Genomic DNA, 21784 nt, shown 5'->3' on the forward strand with positions numbered 1-21784 from the left:
TGCCAGTATGACTGCACGCCTCTTTGGATATAGTTTTCTGTTTTATTACACAGTATTTGGCCTGATGATTATGATTATTGTAACTGGAGGCAGATATAAAGGAGAATGCCATATGTCTTTCCTACTAGTCATATTCTTTAATATGCATGATGCATTTACTGGCATCTGTATCTGTCCATATCCTTAAACGTGTATTTGCATTTGTATTCATGGGGACTCGCAGGAGCTTGTGTGCTTCTCTTGATGCATTTTTAAAGAAAATTGTCATAGTCCATGTTTGTCAGCTTTAATGAGAGGTTCTTTCCATTTGAAATGATTTCAAAAGGCTCGCTAGGCAGTAAAGGCGTTTGAGTAAAGATGACGCTGTGTGTGCTTACATGCATTGTTCATTAATTAATCACAGTGGTGCCGTGAGCGCAGAGCGTCACGCTGCCAGTCTCGTCTCTCCAGTGCTCGTCAGCCAGGACGCAAACGACACACTCGCCACGCTCCTCTCGCTCTTTCTTTCACAGAAATTGCATAATTGCAGCTTGGCGAAATGGGCATGGCAATGGTAATAGGAGCTTCTTGGCCCAAAATGTAAAAAAAGAGAGAGAGAGAAAGAAAAAAAGAAAGAAATATGAATGTGGGTATTGGAGGACAAACACATAATGTGTTATCAGATTCACATTTTCTCCTCTTAGGCCTGGGGGTTGTATCATGCTTCCTCTCTCTATGGTCCATGCATGTCTCTTCCCCTTTCTCTGCGTTTCCCTAGCTTCACCTCTGGCTTTCCCTCTCTCATTCTCTCTCTCTCTCTCCCTCTCTCGCTCCCTCACCCTCTCTCCCTTTCTCTGTCTCTCCCCCATCTCTCTTTCACTCCCTCCCCTCATCACCCCTTCCCAGGGTCCCTCACTCTCCCTTGGTCTCCCTTCCACCGCTAGTCGTGCTAGGTGAACGATACAAAACGCGCCATATGTTGCTCCCAGTTCCCGGCTCGTTAGGTGCCAGCTTCCCGCCTTCCTCTCTCTTCTTCCCGCCAGCTCCTCTCTCAACCTCACAGTGGCGTTGGTGCTAAATAAGAACCAGACAAACTTGACCTTGATGCTGTCTAAATGTTGGCTAATTGTTCTTGCTTTTCTCCAGCATACTGAGGTCAGAGGCACCTGAGTTCACATCACGAGCTTTAAAAAAATAAGTCGGCAAAGAGTATAATTATACGTAACTGAAAGACTTAAAGCCAGATGATTCATGCAGCACGGACCCTCAGCTGGGTTCGTGCGTTCTCCGTGGGATTGGTGAAGGCTGCGGCTTCCCACATCCAGCACTGTGGAGGTGCGCTCGGTTAATCTGTACAGGTGGAGCGTGAAGGCTTTGGGTTAAATTAAACACCCATGTATGAGAACCCAGGTGGCACATCCAAATTCTGATTCTAAATAAAAATACACACGTTGCCTCTTTTTTGAATTCTTACCTTATTTTGCTCTCGTAAAATCACATGCGGATCAATTTTGTTTCGTGAAATACGATTTGGTTTCGCTTTGAGTTGGGAAATATGTTTAACAGTGAAGAACAGGGGACACGACGATTGCGAGTCAGCTGTCAACAAGCGACCATCTTTGCACCAAACAGAACTTTCTTTAAATAACTGTCTGATGTGCTCACGGCCGACGGCTGCCTTGACCTTAACCGGTCCGGATTTGATCCCAACTGCTTCCGGGGACACGTCTGCTGTCAGTTATCTCCCAGTCTTGGAAAAGTTGAATTCTTTCCCATTTTAAAAGCTACTGAACTTTATGCCTTACTTGATACAGCGGATCATCAGATATTGGTATCACCTCTGCAGTCTTTTGTTATCTTGAACGGAGTACTTAATTGGCTTGTCTCTTATCTGCAGAGCAGTTCATATTTCCTGGTGGCTTCTCTGTGTTGACGAAACGGGAGGACGAGGTGTTCCGGAACGAGCCGCTCTCCTTCCAAACCGACATTTCTGATAGCTTCTTACTATTTCCGCTGGTGAACCGTCCCTTTTTTTTCCAAGGTCAAAATACAGTGTCATGTGTTCCTATAATTCAAACCGAATGGCCAAATGACGCCCCGAGCTGGAAGTGGACAGTGTGTAATTTACGACTGCCAAGAGTCAAACCGATATTAACATGCGATACAAAAATCACCGCCCCTACTGCAGAGAACCCAGGGATGGCACTGTCACTGGCAGAGAGTGTGTAGGCAATAATGGAGACGTGCGGAAGGCTCAGAAGTCAGGACGCTTCTGAACCGTCTCTGAGTCTCGGCAGCACAGATTGTGGCGCATGCTCTTGGCTGTGGGTGTGTTTGTGCTCGTTTGGACCACGCTGGGGCACTTCGGATTTGCGCCACTTCAGTACCGTTTCAAATGCAGCTGCTAGCCACGCTCCCAGCACACCAAACGCTTCCCTCCGAGCCAGCCAAAACACTAAAGGCTTTACATCATCTGTCCGCCTGTCGCCCACAACAAACCAGCACCGGCCCAGTCCGCAACTGCCATTCAAACGCAAAAGAGGCAGCAGTCCATTTGTAGCGAGCAAGCTTTGTCCTTTATGTTTCATCTGGGTGCTTGTCTTTCATGACGTTCTTTAGGGCACTTTGCACCTTCTTTTAGTGATTTATAATGTTGCCACTGTGTTGTTATGCAAACTCGGCACTGTCTTTAACGCTCTTTCTGCTGCCCCCGGGAAACTCATACTGACAGCAAGTGAGGGCGTTCTGACCCACGCACCGCTGACGTCCATGCACCTCGTTCCACAAACTCTGATGTCTCTGATGGTAGTTGAATCAAGAAAGATGGTTGAGGCTTCTGCATATGCCTTTTCCAGAGGAGAAGGGGCATCTCTGCTGTTCTGTAGAGTTAGTTCTGTAGTTTTGATCACATTTGCACTTTATTGTAAGGCTTTCTTGGTGAGAGAGTTCTATAATCAGTGTAATGCAATGGTTCCGCTCCCCCATTGTATGTTTAATTGGTGTTTCTTAAGAATGCTAAAACAGAGGTTTATTTGACTCTTGGCTTTTGGCTTTTGCTGCACCTGTGTTGGGAAAGGTCTGTGTTTAAGCACGCACACACACACACACACACACACACACACACACACACACACACACACACACACACACACTTCAATTTTCATGCTAGTTTATTGATTCTATGTACGTGTATGTGCAGGTGTGTGTGTTTGCATCCGTACATTCGTGTGTGTGTCTCACACTTGGTAGAGGTGCTGATTGAAGTTTAAGGCCATGGTATCAACCCTGCCATCCTCGATGAATCAGGCCTGCCACGCCTCTCTCTGTCTGCCTCTCTCTTACACTTTCCGTCTCTCTGAATTTCAAGGAGACTACTGCTCTATAGAAAGAAAATGACAGACAGAGAAAGGGATAGAAAACACAAACTGAAATGGAAGAAACATATGTATGGAAAACACTCCAAACAACCCCCCCACCCACCACAGGAACCTGCTTTATTTATCATAGCCAGAGGAATTATAATGTTGACAAGAAAAGATGGATGACTTGTTTTCTGTTAGTGGACAGTGATGTATTCAACTGAATTCGCCTGTGTTGCTGGAACAGTGACAGCTGAAAAATAAGCACTTTGCCAAAATCACAATTAAAATGCATAAATTAAACCCATAGCCAACAAAGCAGGAACAAAAAGAGAGAGCTGTCCCTTGTGTGTCAGTCACATTTTCACAACTTGTTGAAAGAGTCGGCATACTGTTATTAAAACACACACGAGTGGCTGTGCTTTTACCGCCTCTAGACAGACCATGGTAAGCCTGGTTCTGCAGGCACATATTTACTGAAGCACCACCTCACCAAGGGTGTCTCTGTCGAATTAAATTAACATGCATGAGATTTCTAAAATAAAGCAGCAGAGCATTTATCAATTTGCGAGGCTGCCATTCATTTTCCGAACATTTCAGAGACGCTTAAGGACCGAAGACACCAAGTAAAATATCTCAAGTCTTCCTGCAAACAAGTCTTTAAAGTGTGTAACTGTACTTGCTAGATGCATTTTGGGACTCCAGGCAGGCCGGTCCCGCGTATTCTCTATTGGGGACAGGTTGCACCTTGGTAGGGTGTCAGTCCAACACCTGCAACCCAGACTTCCGCAGCTGTGTCTTCGTAATGTATGCAGAATGTGGTTTTGTTGAGATATGTATGGGTGTCCATGGAAAATATGGAACGGCCTTTTAGTTGTATGTAGGATCTCCTAACTCATGTTCATGTTGTTAAGATACCTGTGACAACAGCTATTATGGTTAAATATTTGCATCAGTGCCTTTAGCCAAATGATGGTAACTGTAACGTGCGGAGGAGGCAGGCACGACGACAAAGTTGTGGTGAAACATATACGTTTTAATAGCGACAATGGTGAAGTCTGGCACGATAGCGCAAGCACTTGTCACATGTAGCTCACTCAGGCACAAACTTTAGACAAAGACGAGCATGAGACCAACGAATATGCTAACAAAGGACTCACACCCACAGAACTACAAACATGGACATAACTGGACGCAGACAATGTAATAACACGCTCACAAGGAAGGGTCCGGAGCTAAACTGTGACAGTAACGACAGTCAAACAGCGAGTAAATAAAATAGAAGCAACCGACGCCATGTTGCACACAGGGCACCATTTTCCTCCAGTTAAAATATTTCTAGTTAAGTTAAAGAATAACATTGCATAACATTTGGATTCAAATAAATAAAAAATGGAACCCAGAGCAATATGCTTACCTGTTTCCTCTCCGGTACAACGTGTCCATTTCGTGGGTAAACGTGCGTTCAGGAATGCATATAATTAAGCTAGGAGCAGGAGGAGGAAGAAGTGAACACGGCATATGCCTTCACAGAGTTTAGGATTTAAATGCAAGGAAATTGTTCTGTAGCAATCATGAACGTTCCATTTTGTGAGCACTGAATGGTTTAGATGCTTGTTGTATAGAAATTACGTATGTAGTGCCACCTGTTCAACATAATGGATTTTACCCCCATTTTTTCTTAATGGGTTTTTGTATTTCTTGTTTTGTTTGCCTCTTTTCCTTTCCTCGCCTTGCTTAATTTTTCAAACTATAAAATGAGTTGTTCAGCTGGAGACATGGTCGGCCAATCTTCTGCCCACGACAACACTTCAGTGGTGGGATGGTGGCGAGGTTAATGGACCTACCCCTGCTGTGAGGGGACGGTAAAGCCCTGTGTGAGGACCCCTGATGATGGGCTTGGGCTTGGTCCTGATGGGAAAGGCCAGCTGTGCACAGGGGGACATGTTGAAAGGATGCATAGCATACGTAGGGGTGCACCCTGGAGGAGAAGGCAGTGTGATGGAGACCATCACTCTCCAGAGGATGGTGTGATGGATGCCATCACATAGAGAGATTGAATGAGTTCTGTGGGTGCTATGCCAGAGAGCTCGGTCTTTGGTTCTGTGGTCACAGCTTACATTTACTTCCTGTTAGACCTGAGTTTTAGTCCTGGGTATGGTGACTATCCACAGCCTTCGTCACTGCTGCCACTACAGGAGTGGAAGGCACATTTTCCACAAGGGAACTGACACCATATACCCTGACTGAGTTGTTGCTGGTAGCAGTCTAGATAAGTCCTCTTCATCTTTGGTCTGGAGCACACACTGTCTATTTTTTCAAAATTTGTTTCTTATTGTTTCGTCTGACCACACTAGACAATTCCGACGTGTGATGTTATGTACCAGATACCTCCAAGTCCAGAGAAGTCAACGGCACTTCTGGGCATGGTTAACATAAGGCTTCCTATTGCTATGGTAAAGCTTTAACTGCCATTTGTCGATATAACCATGTATTGTAGTACTTGACAGGCTTGCCAAACTAATCCTGAGCCCATGTGGATATATCGATTATACATGAATAATGATTCTTGATGCAGTGCAGTCTGAGGAGTCGTTACTCATTTTAGGCCTGCATCCTAGCCTACACATTCCTTGAATATTTTATGTTACACAGCCTGCAAGGGGAAATGTACGAATCCTTTCTTCAACCTAATTTGAGCAACATTCCACGCATTTGTTGGCAAAATGGCATTCAAGTCAAAGTACGTTTAGAAATCATTGCTTTATTTGTTCTTTTTACTTGCTTTCTCTATACCATCCTAATAATCTGGGGTTGTACGTAACCGCTTACCCTTTTTTCTCCTAATCTAACCCCAGCTTAGGAACTATTGAATTTACTGACTGTTTCTGTATGTCTGTTGGCTCTGGTATCAATTCTCTTGCAGTGTGCAGTTTTCTCCTTAGACTGGATCGTGTTAACACACCACTGTTTCGGCTTTCCCACAGAAGATTAAAGCTAATTGGTGGTGGTTTAAACCAGTTTCCAGTGGACAATGGTAGAGAATTCATTGATGAGATCCTGCGGAAAGTGTCTTGTGGTGTGTTGGTGTGATTGTTGCATCAGTTGCGCTAGAGGACACCTCCTTACATCAAAGAGCCATTGATTCTACCGCACTGTGATGTCAGGCGCAGTACTGTGCCTGACTTCATTCAGCTACGGATGTTACACCATGACCAACAGAAGGAATAATCCTTGTTTTATATCCAACATACATGCCTTATAAATGACCCTGAAGGAATCAGAACAGACAAAATTCCTACACAGCTGGCAGTGACTAAGTGCTACTATCCATCTATCGGCATGTTGTCATTAGCATAATACTAATTAGCAGCAGCTGGATTTTATTTGCTTGGTTTGTATTTTTTGTTTGAACTGCTCCTTTAAAATGTTTTTCAGGAAAACCCTACCCTGGTTTTACTTACATTTTTAGACTGATGACACCAGTTTAAACCCTGCTAATAGTATTTTTTTGCCTCTATTGGAAAAGACTCTGCTGATCGATTTAGCATGCTAACGGCAAACACCCCCATAAATTCAACATGAGCTGCATTCAAGTAATGAGCTATGTGTTATCATCATCTATCTCTCCTTGAGTTGCAGCAGAAACTCCTGGTGCATGCTGTTTAAATGAGGGATAATACGTTTACACTTTGCCACTCAATTGGTTAGTATATGGCTCCTGGCACCATCTATATGTCTTGCGAGGTTAGACCTGAGGCCTTCACATGCTAGGCTAATATCGGCGGGAGACGGAATCAGTACGATCATTTAGTGCCGAAGCCTGAGACTGTGATCCATTACTGCTGTTGAAGATGCTAAATGGGTGGTGTGATACACCAGTTAGGACCTAAAGTGGCTGCTTTTTTTTTCTTGAGCTGGCATTAGGAACCGCCAAATTCCACGCTCTTTGTATCTCTCCCCGTCCTCTCAAATGCGGCACGTTTCCTAGCTCTCTGTCAAGCCGTGCTTCACATGCTCATATCTCTCATATGAATATGCCCCCCCACCACACACACACACACACACACACACACACACACACACACACACACACACACAAATACGCTATATTTATTTATTTCTTCCTCAGGTTGAAAAGCGGCTTTATGCTCTTCCAGCTATTGCCAAGCCGCCACTGCTAATAAGTTGGCAGATGGAGCTTTCAAGTTGTTTATTTGCAGAGTGAATTACCACTGTAGCGGGTCAAAGGCATGCGCTGACTCCCGCTGCATTTGCATTAACCGGCACTAAGTGTGTGTGTGTGTGTGTGTGTGTGTGTGTGTGTGTGTGTGTGTGTGTGTGTGTGTGTGTTTGAAAGAGAGAGCTGCAGAGACAGAGAGTCCAACGTTAGCCTGGATGCTACTGAGGCGTGAACTGCTCTCAGGTTCATGCAGATGTTATCAGCCCTCCTCCCTCCCTCTCTCCCTCCCTCTATCCCTCTATCCCTCTCTCCGTCAGACCTGCTCTCTCCTTTCATCGCCTCATGCAAATATGTTGGTTGGGGACACGTTCCCCAGACACTGGGTCATTCTGGGACTGCTGTGACCTAATTAACCAAACGCCAGACAGGCTGTACAGCCACGACGGTGCGTCACAAGTGTCATTACTGAGACTGTGTAGTCGGTCGTGATCCACAGCCGTGTGGCTTCAGTGTTCGGTTGTGTTTGCGCTGCAGGCGAGAGGTTAACCGCATGCAGACGGAGCTTCTTAAAGAGCAAACGAGGTGCCAAGCCCTGGAGGAGCTACGCATGAAGCCCATGAACATTCATCGCTGGAGAAGACTGGAGGTGTGTGTGTGTGGGGTGCTTTTGTGTGAGGACTGAGGTGTGTGTATGGGGGCGTGCTTGTGTGTGAGGATGTGTGTGGTAAGTGAGGACGTGTATGTGGACGGGCATGTGTGGCCCAGTCCTCTACGTACATGTTCTCTGTCCTCTCTTGATAGTTAAAGACATCAGGCCTTTGTCCCACAGTTGCCTGAGAAGTTAATTGAGGTTATGAGAAATGGTCCTCGAGTCTCAAGGTTTAGTTGTAGAGTTTCAGTCAATATCTCTCTTTTATTCTCTTTCATTTCCTCTTATTCCTTTTTCCTCATTCCCTCTATATAATGCTCTCTCTCTCTCTCTCGTTCTCTCTCTCTCTCCCTCTGTTTTGCTCTAAATGGTTTTCCTGCAGGCGAGTGACCCCAGCACCTTCGAGCTACTCCAGAAGACTCAAACTCTTCAGCGGCTCCTGCTAAAAAAAACTGAGGAGGTGATGCAGAAAGATCACTTGCTCCAGGTAAACACTCTCCTCTCATTCACTGCTTCGACCAATCCGTCACGTCCTATTGGCCACCAGGGGCCTTGTTGCCCCCGGTGATGGCTCATAAAGCATCAGTGGGGTCAGGTCAGTGGGGTGATCGATTGCAAAGGATTTAAGAAGTGATTCTCCCTCTCACATGGATTTCAGAGGAAGACCAATACAGCTTTATTTAATGTACTCTCATGTACTTGGCCTGTGATGTCCTTTAAGGCGTGGTATGTTTTTCATCTGTCCTACAAATGTCTTCAGTGTATGAGAGTTCACTGCCAGAAACAGATTTGTGCTTTTCGTTTTCCTCATCATACAATTACTGCTTCATTCAGTTATTTACAGTTCTCATTCTGAAGATCTTTACACCCATTAAGAGTGTATAACCATCTGCTTTCACTTAGCAGGCGTCATATCAGTAAATTCTGTAGATCGAAAGAGTAAATCCCAGATGGGTGGCACGAACATGGCTCCTCAGGTGCTACATGGGCGAGTCAGCCTTAGGGAAGTCCACAAGGAAAGGTCACTACATAGGGAAGAGAAGCTCACTACATAGGGAAGGGAAGCTCAATACATAGCCAAGCCATATAGCTGAGCTATAGGTGCTGACATTGGCATCTATGGAGTGGAGTCATGTCGAGTGGGAGCTGAATTACTGGCGAGCGCTCCAGTTTTGTGAGGTGAACAGTGAGGGTTGTCAGGGCCCAATCTCCAGCAGCTATGTTCAGTGCAAGAGAATATAAAAGATAATAGAAGAGGAAAGGAAGACACAGAACTGAAGTCATTTTTATTTCCACGAGGTTTCATTTCAGACCCATGGCACAAACGCTTTAACGGAGAGGCATTTCGGACAGCTGCATGCTACATTTTTGCCACCTCTTTTCCCGTCGCTGTTAGAAGCGGGCACGATGTCGATAGGGGCTGCCACGCTGCATGACGATGCAGCAGGACATCCCAGATTGACCTTCACGTCTTCGAAGAAGAAGACGACCTCAAACCGAGCACAGCCAGGAATCTTACGCGGACTAAGCAGCAGACTGATGCTCATGTTTAAGAGACAAAAGACAAGCAGACCTTTGGGGTCACGGAGGCGTGCGCTAATTGAAACATTATTCGCACTGAGGCAGAATGTCATTAAGAAGTGACTGACAGTGCATGTATGTATGTGTGCATTGGGATGAGTGATTAATACATCAGTCTTTGTTAATCGTGGAGTTCTACATCTTCAGAATAGTCTAAGCAGCAGTATGTAACCTTTTCTAAACAGCTTTTGTCATATTGGCTAAAACTGTTGCTATGTCCCGACAGCAGTACTGTTCTGATAAGCTCTTCTGGCTCGGCCTAGCCCTCAGTCCACCTCATCTGAATGGGAGATAAACAACAGTACACCGTAGATGATGAAGAAAAGCAAAGTAAAGAAAGAATCAGACTGATCCTGGATAAAATAAGAATAAAGTTTGTGGCTGGTTTTTCAGTGATAGAAAAAACTAGCTAGCTAGCGACAGGATCTGACAGGATTCAAAACCAATGCAGAATTAGGTACATTTCTGTTACTGTGATGTTGGCTAACATTACGTTATTCCTATGATAAATGTAACATTATTTTATTTGTATGTTATTGGAAACATCTTTCGGTGTTTCTCCTGACACCAACACTTTCACGTGTCTGTCTGCACGACTGAATGTTCTCACGAGTGGTTTACTGCACATTTAGCACTATCCACGACAGTTTCTCTTATCAAACCAGCGTATAAGCACTGAATTAAATGTGCACTTGTTCTTGGAAATTGCTGTAGATTACTTTATATCCTTGTCTAAAACATTTACCTCTGCTTGTTTGTTGACCAGCAATGTTGAAATGCACGGCGGCCTCCTATGGGGGAGGGGCTTTGGAGGCTAGGCTGAAGTGCAGTGGAGAGGAGGAGGGGCCTGGTACCCTGGTACTACTACTACTAGTACTACTGATACTACTACTACTACTACTACTACTACTAGTACTATTATCACATAGAAAGGCTTCAGCTGTATTTGTACACTAATAAACTGCGCCTAAAATAGATGTATATGAATCATGGTTCTTCTCATCTGTATGTAGTACATTTGTTTGTGTGTTAGTAATTAGGCAGATTGGACTCTTCTCTATTCATGTGACCTCATTTAAACTGGGTAGTTCTGGGTAGTTATTGCAGAACTGAGACCGAGTTTGGTGAATTGCACTTACTTAAACCTGCTGTTAGGAGTGGGGAAGGGGGGGATATTGGAGTACTGGCAACATTTTGGGTTTGATGCCAGTGCCTGGAGCAGCTCCTCCTCTGGGGAGAACATTTGCAGAGAGCTTCCTTGCTCTGAGCGCGGCAGGACCATCTCACCTGTCCCTTGTCAGCATCCTTACTTCCCCGACCCCCCACCACTCTGGACAGGTCCTCCCTAGGGATGGCCGTCACAATACCCAGTCAAGTAGGTGTCCTTCAGCTTTTGATTTAAACGGTGTTCGGTTTAAGGCAGATTATGGGTATTTTGTAATGCCGTCGGCTATGCTGACGCCTCTAAAGGAAAAAAAGAAGCATCCATCATTGATTGAGGCCAGTGATCTCTTTGATCAAGTAAAGACAAACTTCCTGCATGCAACAGGGACTTGCAGGGGAAGCGTAGCGGGAGAGTGTCTGGCCAAAAGATAAGCATGCACTTAGAGTAATGGCATTACTGCACAATCATAGCCTATAATTGAAGGTCGTGCATTAGCTAGGCTATTTATGATGTTGAAATCATGTGTCTAAAGAATAGTCATTATTTTGTGACAAGGATGATAGTTTCGGTGCAATAAAAGGCAGGAGTAATTTATTTAATTGACGAATGCAGACGGAAGGGCTGGGTGCTTTGTCCACACATCGCTGAAGAAAAGCATCAGTTTTGTAAATGTGCGCATTTGCCTTGTTTCTCCCTGACAGTGCGGGGTGTAAATCTTAGGAATGTTCAAGTGATATTACCGGTACAGATGAGCAGCTCCTCCTGTGAGGCCTTCAGGAGGCCTCTGTCAGGTGTGGTCTCTGTCTGCAGTGTAGTCTGTCTCTGTGGTGTGGTCTTTCTCTGCAGTGTGGTCTCTCTCTGTGGCGTGGTCTCTCTCTGCACCGTGGTCTCTCTTTGTGGTGTGCTCTTTTTCTTCTGTGTAGTCTCTCTTTTTTGAGGGTCTCTGCAGCGTGGTCTCTCTCTGCAGTGTGGTCTCTCTCTGTGGCGTGGTCTCTCTCTGTGATGTGCTCTCTCTGTGGTGTAGTCTCTCTCCAGAGTGGTCTCTTAGCAGCGTAGTCTCTCTCTGCAGTGTGGTCTATGTCTGTAGTGTGATCTGTCTCTGTGGTGTGGTCTTTCTCTGCAGTGTGGTCTCTCTCTGCGACATGGTCTCTCTCTGTGATGTGGTCTCTCTCTGTAGCATACTCTCTCTGTGGTGTACTCTCTCTCTCCAGAGTGGTCTCTCTGCAGCGTAGTCTCTCTGCAGTGTGGTCTATGTCTGTAGTGTGGTCTGTCTCTGTGGTGTGGTCTTTCTCTGCAGTGTGGGCTCTTTTTGTGGGTTGGTCTCTCTGTGGCATCCTTTCTCTCTACAGTGTGGTCTCTCTCTGGCATGCTCTCTCTCTACAGTGTGGTCTCTCTACGGTGTGATCTCTCTCTGCAGCGTGGTCTCTCTCTGTGGCATGGTCTCTCTCTGCGGTGTGGTCTGTCTCTGCGGCATGGTCTCTCTATGCGGTGTGGTCTGTCTCTGCGGCATGGTCTCTCTATGCGGTGGGTTCTGTTTGTTCCCGGCAGGTGGATGAGTCTGGTTTTGGTGTAGAGAAGGCAGCGGGGTTCACAGTGGGTGCCCCCGGTGGGGCATCGCCATTTTCCGGTCATGGCTGGGTTGCACTTCTCTGCCCAATACAGCTGCACGATGCAGTTAAAGAACCTCGGCTACGATGACAATGCTCCATGTTGTGATGGCAACAAGCCTTGCAGTATGTTAAAAACCACCAATCAACCCTTGACGTGGCATGGATAACGATCGTCATTCGTACAGTAATTATTTACGCTTGTGGGATGACGTGAATGCAGTAATCCTGATCCTGAATGATTGTTCAGCCTGGTCATAACACAGTATAGAAAAAAAAAACATCTGTAATTTTGGTAAAGAGCTCATTTGCATGTTGTAGCCTTTTGTGATATTCGTGATGCAAAGGCCACTATTGCCATAACGACAAACGAATGATGCATAGAGCGGGCCTGGTCTCCGATCGTGGTCACTAAGCCACGGACCGAGTCTTTCATCATGGGCTGTGTGATGATGTGATGAAGAAGAGCAGCTTGTACCTACCAAACTGTGAACACTTGGAAAAGAACCCAGAAATGAACAGATTCAGAGGAACCTACCAGGTTCATATTCATTATTGTCGGATGAGGTTAGCTGCCCAAATGAAATGAAATTAACATGTCTAAAGTGTACCAGTGTACCAGGCTTGTACATGGTAATAAAATATATTTAGAAAGGTAAATGTGATGAACTGTTTGATTATAATAAATTACCTTAGAGGTTTGAGAATCTGAAGATGGGCGAGACAGATGAGGGTGCCTAGGAAATTAGAAACATTTCCCGCACTGCAGTATCGAAGGCTGTGTGTGTATGCATGTGTGTATGCAGAAACAGAATAAGCTCGCATGTATGTCCACTCAACCTCTAATGTCTGCGTGGATCAGTTCGGTCTCCTTGTAATCCCCTTCTCTGTCCCGTCATTATTCATGCCCCCGTGCTCTGCGTGAGAAAGACGCCCGTGGCCGGCCACCCTGAATCCATTACACCTTCATGAGAATAAGGCGGTCAATACCTCCACTCCCATTAGCAGGGGCCCATGTGCACGTGCTACGTGTGCACGTGTGTGTCAGCTGGCTTGATGAGCGAGGCGCTCGGACGCTTGGGGTTTGTAACTGTGCCCAGCTCACGTGCACCCTCCCAATCGATGCCCATCAGCCTGCCCCTGTGTTCCCATTACAAAGTGTAAAATAACTGATATGCTACATTATTGCTGTAGGTTGTGAGCATCCCAGCCTGTGGTAAAGTGGTTCTCATTACTACGCTTGCAAGAACACGGTATTCATTACACTGGCATGTGATGCTGTTTATGTTGATGGGTGGCAGGACCAGAAGAAAGAAACACCGCTTTTAGGATTCAGCAGCAGTTTGTGCGAGAAAGAGATGAATAGCCCAGAATAAACAACAGATCTATGTGCTGATATGTTTATTTGCTGTGTGTGTGTGTGTGTGTGTGTGTGTGTGTGTGTGTGCTGCGTGTGTGCTTGTAGGAGAAGGAGATGCTGTATGTGGAACTAAAGCACGTACTGGCTCGTCAGCCTGGACCAGAGGCGGCCAAACAGATTAACATCCTCCAGCACACACTGAAGAAGAAGACCAGAGAGCTGCAGGTCCACTAGTGTTTGCAATTGTTCTCTCTCTCTCTCTCTCTCTCTCTCTCTCTCTCTCTCTCTCTATCTCTCTCTCCCCACTCCTGCTTCCCCCGCTCCTCCCACCGTGCCAGTAACAAACTAGTTACCCCCTCTGCCTAATTAAGACCTCTCACGCTTGCCTGCGTCTCGCTCCAGGGAGAGGTTTTACGTCTGTCCCGCCCTCCCGCCTGCACCGGTTCAGACGTCCTGAAGAAAAGGGCGAGTCTTCGGCTGGACGCACTGCCGAAAAATGGCGGGACACCCTGTCGTCCACATGTCCACGGCGGGCGCTTCGCGGCAGGCGTTAGCCGTAGCCCCAAACCCTCACTGTGACCTCAGTGATGGGGTTTGGGCCTGCGCTGGTTTAACCAAAACCATTACCACGATTATTCCTTCGACTCACGGAATGCACGCGTGGTACACCAGAGCCTGCACGTGGAAAGGGAACAGTAGCGCTTGATTTTCCCGAGGACTCATTTTCATATTTGGCTTATTGCTGTCAGGACCGGGGAGACGGCGTGCCCTTGATCTAGGGACGATCAGATGGGATTCTTTTTCATATCCGCCGCTTTCGGCTCCGAACTTTCCGGGCTTCTGCGAGCGGTGCGCGTGGAGACTGCCGGCGCCCCAGAGGCCGAGCTGTTTCTACTTTAATTTATTGATATTTCATTTGCAAGCACAATGACTCGCACACCGCAGGCATTAACTGACAAAGCTTTAACTAAAGCGCCTCCTCGCGGGAATCGGAGCTAGGCTCTAACCTTGGGGGTGGGGGTGGGGGTGGGGATCCCTTTTTAAAAGCTAAAGTGAAAAATTACCTTTCGCTTTGTTTTGATTGAAGTATCATTTGACTGAAGCATCATTCCTTTTCCCTCACATATTTGGAAATTATCATTAACATTTCCATTGAGTGTGTGAGCGATGAATGTTTAATTGTGCTCATTTGCTGTTTTGAAGGTGTTTCCGTTTGTGCGGAGAAATAGGATTAAAATAGTTCTCAGTGTTTGGCCTTTTACAACCGCACTAGCAGTTTAATGCGTAATGTTATACAAAATGCTCTTTGTTAAGGCGTAGTTCGATTTGTGCTGTTGACCTCGTTGGCTTCTGGTGAGAGATTAAACAGTGTATTCATCTTTGTGTATTATTTCACAGTAGGCTCCACATAACTACGAATACTGATGTTGCATTAGCTTTCCTTCAGGGTAATGGTGTCGTGCACAGTTGTTGTACATAGACGTATATGGCCAGTTGGTTCCAGGAATAAGAAATCAGCGGTCATATTTGGTGAAAGTGCCATTGCCAGAACAGTATTGTTTGCAAGTGGCTTTAACAACTGTGCCAACGTCTGATCTCAGATCAGCGGTGCTATGTGGAGATTCATTCTGTGGGGGTGCGCCTGCATGCTTCAACTCGGTTCAGGTCCATTTATTAGCTGCCCAAAGCCGAGGTTCTTAAATAAGCCCGTTAAGTGGGTTTCGGCCAACTAGTTTGGCCTTCCTCCTTTTGTTTATTTGGCAGAAGAATCATTCGGATTCCCAGAAACGTAAGTTCTGCGGATGTCTGACAGCCCCCACCCCGTTAGACAGCCCCCCCCACTACCAATATGTAATCATTCTCGTACTTTCTCTCTGTGCCTCTTTCTCTCCCCTTTGTTACACACACACACACACACACACACACACACACACACACACACCCTCTCTTCATCTCCATTTGTTTACCCCTTCATCATCTTCATCCTCTCTTTTACTTGAGTCTACAGGCTGACCACAATCTTTAGTGGCTGAGCTCCTCAAACTGACCACCACTGCATGGGAGGGCTTTCAGATGATTGGCAGTTAAAGGCTGGCCAGTGTCTGCTACAGTTGGCATAGGAAAATAGATGGGATGAAGCCATGATGATTGCTACACCTCACACACAAGATCAGGAACTATTTTATTTTATATAAAATAGTTTTATTTTACCTTCCCAGATCAAGGACCCAAGCAGCCAAATAATTTTTGAGTGTGTTTTATTGTGTGCAGAACCCAAGAAAATGTGTGCAAGTAATAAGAACTGTTTGTGGTGATGGCACATTGCATGGTGATGCGTGTTACCATCTTGGGATGGAGGAATGAATAGGGAGGTGAGTTTGTTGTTCTCATGATGTAATCACTGTCTTGTCTATGGTCCCCAGGCAAGAACAGCTGAAGCCAGCGCATTCCAAGCCAAAACAATGCAGTACAAGTGTGAGATTGAGTATCTGACCCAGGAGATGCAGGACGTGAAGAAGAAATACCTGGCCCAGAAACGCAAAGAGCAGGAACACAGGTGAGACAGAGGGAGAGAGAACAGGTGTGAATAACTCATTAGTAGGTCTGATCAACCCATGTGGATTATTGTGATTAAGGATGTTCAGTGTGTGTGTGTGTGTGTGTGTGTGTGTGTGTGTGTGTGTGTGTGGGTTGAATGTACACATGTGTGTCTTTGCCCATAATACATTTAAGTGACCTTTACTGTGACTGACCTTCAGCACACATGACTGACGACGTCTGACATGACCCAAAATTACAGCCCACAATAGTGGTGCGAGGTATGGAAGATGGAGCAGGAAGGAGATGAGCTGGTGGAGGAGAGAGGAGATGAGGAGATGGAGGAGGGAGGAGATGAGATGGTGGAGGAGAGAGGAGAAGGGCTGGTGGAGGAGAGAGGAGGAGGGCTGGTGGAGGAGAGAGGAGGGCTGGTGGAGGAGAGAGGAGAAGGGCTGGTGGAGGAGAGAGGAGATGAGCTGGTGGAGGAGAGAGGAGAAGGGCTGGTGGAGGAGAGAGGAGGGCTGGTGGAGGAGAGAGGAGGGCTGGTGGAGGAGAGAGGAGGGCTGGTGGAGGAGAGAGGAGAAGGGCTGGTGGAGGAGAGAGGAGGGCTGGTGGAGGAGAGAGGAGGGCTGGTGGAGGAGAGAGGAGAAGGGCTGGTGGAGGAGAGAGGAGGAGGGCTGGTGGAGGAGAGAGGAGAAGGGCTGGTGGAGGAGAGAGGAGAGCTGGTGGAGGAGAGAGGAGAGCTGGTGGAGGAGAGAGGAGGGCTGGTGGAGGAGAGAGGAGGGCTGGTGGAGGAGAGAGGAGAAGGGCTGGTGGAGGAGAGAGGAGGGCTGGTGGAGGAGAGAGGAGAAGGGCTGGTGGAGGAGAGAGGAGGGCTGGTGGAGGAGAGAGGAGAAGGGCTGGTGGAGGAGAGAGGAGGGCTGGTGGAGGAGAGAGGAGAAGGGCTGGTGGAGGAGAGAGGAGGGCTGGTGGAGGAGAGAGGAGGAGGGCTGGTGGAGGAGAGAGGAGGGCTGGTGGAGGAGAGAGGAGAAGGGCTGGTGGAGGAGGGAGGAGATGAGATGGTGGAGGAGAGAGGAGAAGGGCTGGTGGAGGAGAGAGGAGGAGGGCTGGTGGAGGAGAGAGGAGGGCTGGTGGAGGAGAGAGGAGGGCTGGTGGAGGAGAGAGGAGATGAGCTGGTGGAGGAGAGAGGAGAAGGGCTGGTGGAGGAGAGAGGAGGGCTGGTGGAGGAGAGAGGAGAAGGGCTGGTGGAGGAGAGAGGAGGGCTGGTGGAGGAGAGAGGAGAAGGGCTGGTGGAGGAGAGAGGAGAAGGGCTGGTGGAGGAGAGAGGAGGGCTGGTGGAGGAGAGAGGAGGAGGGCTGGTGGAGGAGAGAGGAGAAGGGCTGGTGGAGGAGAGAGGAGAAGGGCTGGTGGAGGAGAGAGGAGAAGGGCTGGTGGAGGAGAGAGGAGGGCTGGTGGAGGAGAGAGGAGGAGGGCTGGTGGAGGAGAGAGGAGAAGGGCTGGTGGAGGAGAGAGGAGGGCTGGTGGAGGAGAGAGGAGGGCTGGTGGAGGAGAGAGGAGGGCTGGTGGAGGAGAGAGGAGAAGGGCTGGTGGAGGAGAGAGGAGGGCTGGTGGAGGAGAGAGGAGAAGGGCTGGTGGAGGAGAGAGGAGGGCTGGTGGAGGAGAGAGGAGAAGGGCTGGTGGAGGAGAGAGGAGGGCTGGTGGAGGAGAGAGGAGGGCTGGTGGAGGAGAGAGGAGAAGGGCTGGTGGAGGAGAGAGGAGAAGGGCTGGTGGAGGAGAGAGGAGAGCTGGTGGAGGAGAGAGGAGAGCTGGTGGAGGAGAGAGGAGGGCTGGTGGAGGAGAGAGGAGGGCTGGTGGAGGAGAGAGGAGAAGGGCTGGTGGAGGAGAGAGGAGGGCTGGTGGAGGAGAGAGGAGAAGGGCTGGTGGAGGAGAGAGGAGGGCTGGTGGAGGAGAGAGGAGAAGGGCTGGTGGAGGAGAGAGGAGGGCTGGTGGAGGAGAGAGGAGAAGGGCTGGTGGAGGAGAGAGGAGGGCTGGTGGAGGAGGAATGGGGAAGCGCCTGCTGCTGGTCACCCGCCATCATTTGGCTGGGCCGGCGTATGAGAAGCAGCGTGGAGGATCAGCGGTGCGGTGCGGCCGGCCCACCTGCCTGTGACTGACAGGCCCGCCGTATGCTCGCCGCACCCGCCACGCCACCGCGACCTTCAGCCCGATTCAATTACCGCAGATGGCGTGGCCTCTGGACGGCGGAGTGTGGCGGTTAACCTGCGAGCCCCTTCGGAGCGCCTCCGTTAGCATTTAGCTGTTTTCTATGCTATCAATTTTTTATCTGCCCGCTCTCCTAACCTGTTGGTGTGCTTCGCTCTACCCTGGTCACTGGCTCCAGCTACTGGGATGGTCCACAGACACCAGTGAGCATGCGCATGCATTAGCGCACTCGCCCGGGTCCACCCCCATGCCCCTCCACCCCCACCGCCATACACCCTCCCTGGAACGCGCTCTTGTATCCTGTCCGCTTAGCCCCTGCACTGAATATGGGGGGATAAAAGTGACCCACTTGTGGTAACTAGTGCCGGTGCCTCTGGCCATTGTCTCTCTGCTGTTCAAGCCCACACATGGCTGCATTCCCAGTGGGCCCAGGGGAGAAACCGCCCTGTCCAAATATTACCCATGTCTCCCCGAGCCCTGGGCGTCCTGCTAGCTTTTGTTGACATTCTGGTGCAGCCCCAGAGCCCCGTTAATTGACTCCCTCTCTCTGTACTTATGGCCCTCTGATTACTACAAACTGCTCCTGAATGGGATGCTGGAGCGCCCATGGTAATGACCACAGATTGCTTGGCTCTGATTGGCCAGTACCTGCCATCTGGTGCTGTGCTGTGACTGTGCTGCGTCCTGGTGCTCGGTTGGATGTCCCACTGTCATCCGATTGGCCAGATTTCAGACATGGCGACCAACCAATGTGGCTCCTCGGAGGACGCCTTGTACCAACCAGTCACTGTTTTGTAATGAAATGAGACGTAAGGTGGACTGTGTTAGTGTAGTGTGGAGCTTATACATTAATGTCCTGTAATATGAGACAGTAGTAATGGAACTTATTATTCATTTGTAAGGTTTCTAACATACCTACAAGAGGATCAGTTCCCAAAAAACTAGATTCAATTTAACTATTAGAACTATTTACATGTACATAACTTACATGTATTCTAGGCATTTATTTGTTTATTAATATATATATATATATATATATATATATATATATATATATATATATATATATATATATATATATATATATATATATATAAATGGCAATCTGGCCCTCTACCTTATTACAGTGTGGTGTGTGTGTATATATCTGAATAGTGCTTATCTGAATTCTTCTCTTGTCTATGGCTCAGTACCAATGGTGAAGGCATTTTCTTCAAGAGCTGTTACATAATTACGCCTCCTCAGACTGACCTCTTAATGATGCTCTGAAGATTCCATCAGTCAAGCTCGTAGTAATCCTTCCCTTCGGAGTGTGACGAGTGCTTAGACTTTATTTAAAGAGCATCGGTAGGATTTCTGCAGGAAAGGAAGCTGCTTAACTGTTTCCCCAACCTCATCTGGCCTTGGAGAAGGTTTCGTCTTCCACATGGGCCCCCTCAGCACGAGGGACACAAAATGATGGATCATCAGAGCATCCTGCCACTCCCCAAAACACACACGAAGTTTTTAGATTAGCTGAGGTCTTTATTTTACCCTCACTTGTTTGTGATAAACAGAGCGTCGGGACGTCTGCGACGAGACAACCGATGTTTACCGAAGTCGATGTTTACCATTTACTCTTAAATCATCAAGCGTGACCCTCTGATTTGTGTTTAATGACAGTGTAATTACTTGTTTACTCATTAGAATTAAGTCTTTTTTTCATTCAATTATATACTGTGGCAAAATATTCCGTGGCTGGATACCAAAGGAAATCTTTCACAATAATGAGTGTGTGCTCCGATACCCTCGCATTCACATTTGTCTGTTTTTTCACCTGATGCTTTTGCCTCTGATTTGCCACGAGCAGCAGTTCGTGTTAACCCTTCGAGTTTTGTCGCGTGACTGACCACATGAACGAGCAACTTTGTAATTCCATGGCAACGAAAGGATATCACACCATAAACAGATAAGTGCATCATGATCACAGCACCAATAATACCTCTGAATCCCAAGGGATAACGAGGATGTGGATGGTGGAGATTTCATTTGCCGCTGCAGCTCTGCGTTCCTGCCGAACTCTGATGGTAAACACACCCCCCCAACCTCCTTGTGGGCCCTTCAGGCCACACTCTTAAATATGGCGCCGAAGCCCGCCTGTGGAGTCCCTCATCGATCGCTCGTTCACCCGCCGACGCCTTCAGACGGCGTGATTAATAATACCATGTCACACAGAACCTCTCTAAACGCTCTGGCCGATCATTGTGGGGGGGGGGGGGGGGGGGCTTGGTGGAAGCGTGTGGAGGGAGGGAGGGTGTGGGCTCGAGCGATGACCACGCGTAATGGATTAAAACGTTGAAGCGACTGGTTTAAACAGGGACGGGCGCGTCTCATGGCTAAACGACCGGACGCAAACGCGCGGCAGCGAGCCGCGGCTACACGTGACCCATGTAGCTCCGCCTTCTCCTCAGACTGCCGCCGCCCTCGGCGTGAGGCCCGGTGAGGAAGCGCGGGCCAATTAGCATACGGCAGCGGCGCGGTGACGGCGGCTACATTTGTAAATCACGTGGCAGAAAATCTTTGAGAGCTTGAAGCAGCAATTACGGCAAAGTCAATCGATAATGGCAGGTTTCAGATGGGGCCAAGTGACTTTTAATGAATTTTAAAAGCTGGCATAAATAATGCAGGTCTTTGGTGTGTAATTATCATTGGCCAGTGGATCGCGATTTAACAATGTCGAGTGTCAGACGAGGGTGTGTGCGCCTGCACGTGCATGGGTGCTCTTCTGTGTGTGGGTGTGTGTGGGTATGTTTGGGTGTGTGTGTGGGTGTGTGTGGCGGTGTGTATAGAGAAGCGCAGTGGCCCTTTAGGTGATGGTGCGGAGAGCGTCAGAATAGATTCATTTGAATGGCTGTTTGCATATGGCAAGTTAAGAAGGACAATCCATGAACTGAAAAGTAAACAGGCCGACACATATATTGTATATATTACACACACACACACACACACACACACACACACACACACACACACACACACACACACACACACACACATAAACAAATTAGTGGACAGTGCATCCTGCCTTCCTGCTTTCCATTTTAGCAAGCTCTCCAGGCATTATTGCCCGGCCTTATTAATGAGCCATTTTAGCAGAGTTTCATAGTCATGTCCCTGAAGAA

The 21784-nt window shown here is 47.8% G+C and overlaps 1 protein-coding gene across 3 annotated transcripts in view; it reads left to right on the plus strand.

Annotated features, from left to right (window-relative positions):
* cfap58 (cilia and flagella associated protein 58) overlaps nt 1-21784 on the plus strand; it is a 96263-nt gene that overhangs the window by 50392 nt on the left and 24087 nt on the right. For all 3 annotated transcript variants that reach the window (XM_076983297.1, XM_076983298.1, XM_076983296.1), the window contains exons 14-17: nt 8056-8167; nt 8553-8657; nt 13989-14108; nt 16307-16440. In XM_076983297.1, coding sequence (XP_076839412.1) covers nt 8056-8167; nt 8553-8657; nt 13989-14108; nt 16307-16440 — 471 coding nt within the window. The remainder of the gene's footprint in view (nt 1-8055; nt 8168-8552; nt 8658-13988; nt 14109-16306; nt 16441-21784) is intronic.

Source organism: Brachyhypopomus gauderio, chromosome 20, assembly GCF_052324685.1.
Source record: "Brachyhypopomus gauderio isolate BG-103 chromosome 20, BGAUD_0.2, whole genome shotgun sequence".
In the NCBI taxonomy this organism is placed as follows: Eukaryota; Metazoa; Chordata; class Actinopteri; order Gymnotiformes; family Hypopomidae; genus Brachyhypopomus; species Brachyhypopomus gauderio.